This window comes from Oncorhynchus tshawytscha, unplaced genomic scaffold, assembly GCF_018296145.1.
Source record: "Oncorhynchus tshawytscha isolate Ot180627B unplaced genomic scaffold, Otsh_v2.0 Un_contig_12438_pilon_pilon, whole genome shotgun sequence".
Classification (NCBI taxonomy): Eukaryota; Metazoa; Chordata; class Actinopteri; order Salmoniformes; family Salmonidae; genus Oncorhynchus; species Oncorhynchus tshawytscha.
Window position 1 is genome coordinate 2,525 of NW_024606916.1, and position 2,927 is coordinate 5,451.

Sequence of the window (2,927 nt, forward strand, 5' to 3'; positions counted from 1 at the left end):
CCCCTCTAGTGATGGTGTTGTAGGTAATGAACTGACGGACTATCCTCTAGTGATGGTGTTGTAGTTGTTAGGTAATGATCTGTCGGACTATCCCTCTAGTGATGGTGTTGTAGGTAATGAACTGATGGACTATCCCCTCTAGTGATGGTGTTGTAGTGTGTTAGGTAATGAACTGATGGACTATCCCCTCTAGTGATGGTGTAATGTGTTATAGGTAATGAACTGACGGACTATCCCCTCTAGTGATGGTGTTGTAGGTAATGAACTGATGGACTATCCCCTCTAGTGATGGTGTTGTAGGTAATGAACTGATGGGCTATCCCTCTAGTGATGGTGTTGTAGGTAATGAACTGACGGACTATCCTCTAGTGATGGTGTTATAGGTAATGAACTGATGGACTATCCCCTCTAGTGATGGTGTTGTAGGTAATGAACTGATGGACTATCCCCTCTAGTGATGGTGTTGTAGGTAATGAACTGACGGACTATCCCCTCTAGTGATGGTGTTGTAGGTAATGAACTGACGGACTATCCTCTAGTGATGGTGTTGTAGGTAATGAACTGATGGACTATCCCCTCTAGTGATGGTGTTTAGGTAATGAACTGATGGACTATCCCCTCTAGTGATGGTGTTGTAGGTGATGATCTGATGGACTATCCCTCTAGTGATGGTGTTGTAGGTAATGAACTGATGGACTATCCCTCTAGTGATGGTGTTGTAGGTAATGAACTGACGGACTATCCCCTCTAGTGATGGTGTTGTAGGTAATGAACTGATGTACTATCCCCTCTAGTGATGGTGTTGTAGGTAATGAACTGATGTACTATCCCCTCTAGTGACGGTGTTGTAGGTAATGAACTGATGTACTATCCCCTCTAGTGATGGTGTTGTAGGTAATGAACTGATGGACTATCCCTCTTGCTAGATGTCCTCCTTACATCCTGGTTAATCTCCAGCTGTGTTCAGGCCTTTCCCAGTCATGTGGAGTGAGACATGGAGAAGAGAGCATCTGTTAACAGCCTTGCTTCCCCATCACCTTCAGGCATCAGCCATCTTGGCTGACAGCAGTATGACTCATTTAGCTCACTCAGCCTCTTTCTGTCTCTCTCTGTCTTCCTCCTCTCCTCTCCTATCCAACCCCTCCCCTGTTTCTCTCCCTCTCTCCTCTCCAACCTCCTCCCCCTGTTTCTCTCCCTCCTCTCCAACCCCCCCCCCTGTTTCTCTCCCTCTGTCTTCCTCCTCCCCCTGTTTCTCTCCCTCTCTCTCCTCTCCACCCTCCCTCTCTCCTCTCCTCCACCTCCCATCCCCCCCCAGGCTCGGCCCTGGCTGCCAGTGTGTGTAAAAAGATCACAGGCCGTCTGACCAGTGCCATCGCCAAGCAGGAGGATGTGTCAGTTCAGCTGGAGGCTCTGGACATCATGGCTGACATGCTCTGCAGGTTGGTGTGTGTGTGTGTGTGTGTTCTCCACTGTCTGACCACTGGTCTGAACCCAGGTTGGTGTGTGTGTGTGTGTGTGTTCTCCACTGTCTGACCACTGGTCTGAACCCAGGTTGGTGTGTGTGTTCTCCACTGTCTGACTGCTGGTCTGAACCCAGGTTGGGTGTGTGTGTTCTCCACTGTCTGACTGTTGGTGTGTGTTCTCCACTGTCTGACCTCTGACCTGAACCCAGGTGTGTGTGTGTGTTCTCCACTGTCTGACTGTTGGTGTGTGTGTGTTCTCCACTGTCTGACTGCTGGTCTGAACCCAGGTTGGTGTGTGTTCTCCACTGTCTGACCTCTGACCTGAACCCATTATAGCCTATCGATGGTCCTTTCTCGTTGGATTACTTTATTACAGTGAATTGGATATCTGAAGTTATTTCTGATTTCTCCCTGTAAAAATGAGTTTGGGGTGGTCCAGGAATGTTCTGGGGTTATGTAACTGTTTCTGGACCAGGACGGTACAGGAAAATATTTGACAAGACGGGACAGGAATTTAATTTTCACTCCTGGTGCCAACCTCTAGTCTGCTGGTGAACTTTCACCCCTCCATCCTGTCCTGCCTGCTTCCTCAGCTGACCAGACCCTCCGTAGTCTATCATACCCCCTGATGACACTACTTAACACTACTTAACATAGTGCTAACCTCTCTCCCTCTCCTCTAACAGACAGGGTGGTCTCCTGGTGAACTTTCACCCCTCCATCCTGTCCTGCCTGCTTCCTCAGCTGACCAGCCCCCGCCTGGCGGTGAGGAAGAGGACCATCATCGCTCTGGGTCACCTGGTCATGTCCTGTGGGAACCTGGTGTTTGTGGACCTGATTGAACACCTGCTGTCAGAGTTGTCTCGTAACGACTCCATGTCCACCACCCGTACCTACATCCAATGTATCGCAGCCATCAGCAGACAGGCCGGACACCGGATCGGTGAGTTACACAGAGACACACAGACACACAGGCCGGACACCGGATCGGTGAGTTACACAGAGACACACAGACACACAGGCCGGACACCGGATCGGTGAGTTACACAGAGACACGCAGACACACAGGCCGGACACCGGATCGGTGAGTTACACAGAGACACCCAGACACACAGGCCGGACACCGGATCGGTGAGTTACACAGAGACACACAGACACACAGGCCGGACACCGGATCGGGTGAGTTACACAGAGACACACACAGACACATAGGCCGGACACCGGATATATATATATAAATCATGTAATTATGAAAGCCATATATATTTATATATATTTATATATATAAATATATATGGCTTTCTCATAATTACATGATTTATATATATTTATAAATATATATATAAATATTTAAATATATATTTATAAATATATATAAATCATGTAATTATGAAAGCCCATATATATTTATATATATAAATATATATAAATATATATAACTTTCTCATAATTACATGATTTATA

General features: G+C 47.2%; 1 protein-coding gene across 1 annotated transcript; it reads left to right on the forward strand.

Moving 5' to 3' along the window:
- Positions 1 to 1,315: 1,315 nt before the first annotated feature.
- LOC121842302 (cullin-associated NEDD8-dissociated protein 1-like) lies at positions 1,316 to 2,633 on the forward strand (the record flags this gene model as incomplete). The annotated part of the gene is made up of 2 exons (XM_042312322.1): positions 1,316 to 1,439; positions 2,150 to 2,633. Coding segments are annotated over 2 exons (479 nt in total), but the record flags the coding sequence as incomplete, so codon positions are not given.
- Between the last annotated feature and the right edge of the window lie 294 nt (positions 2,634 to 2,927).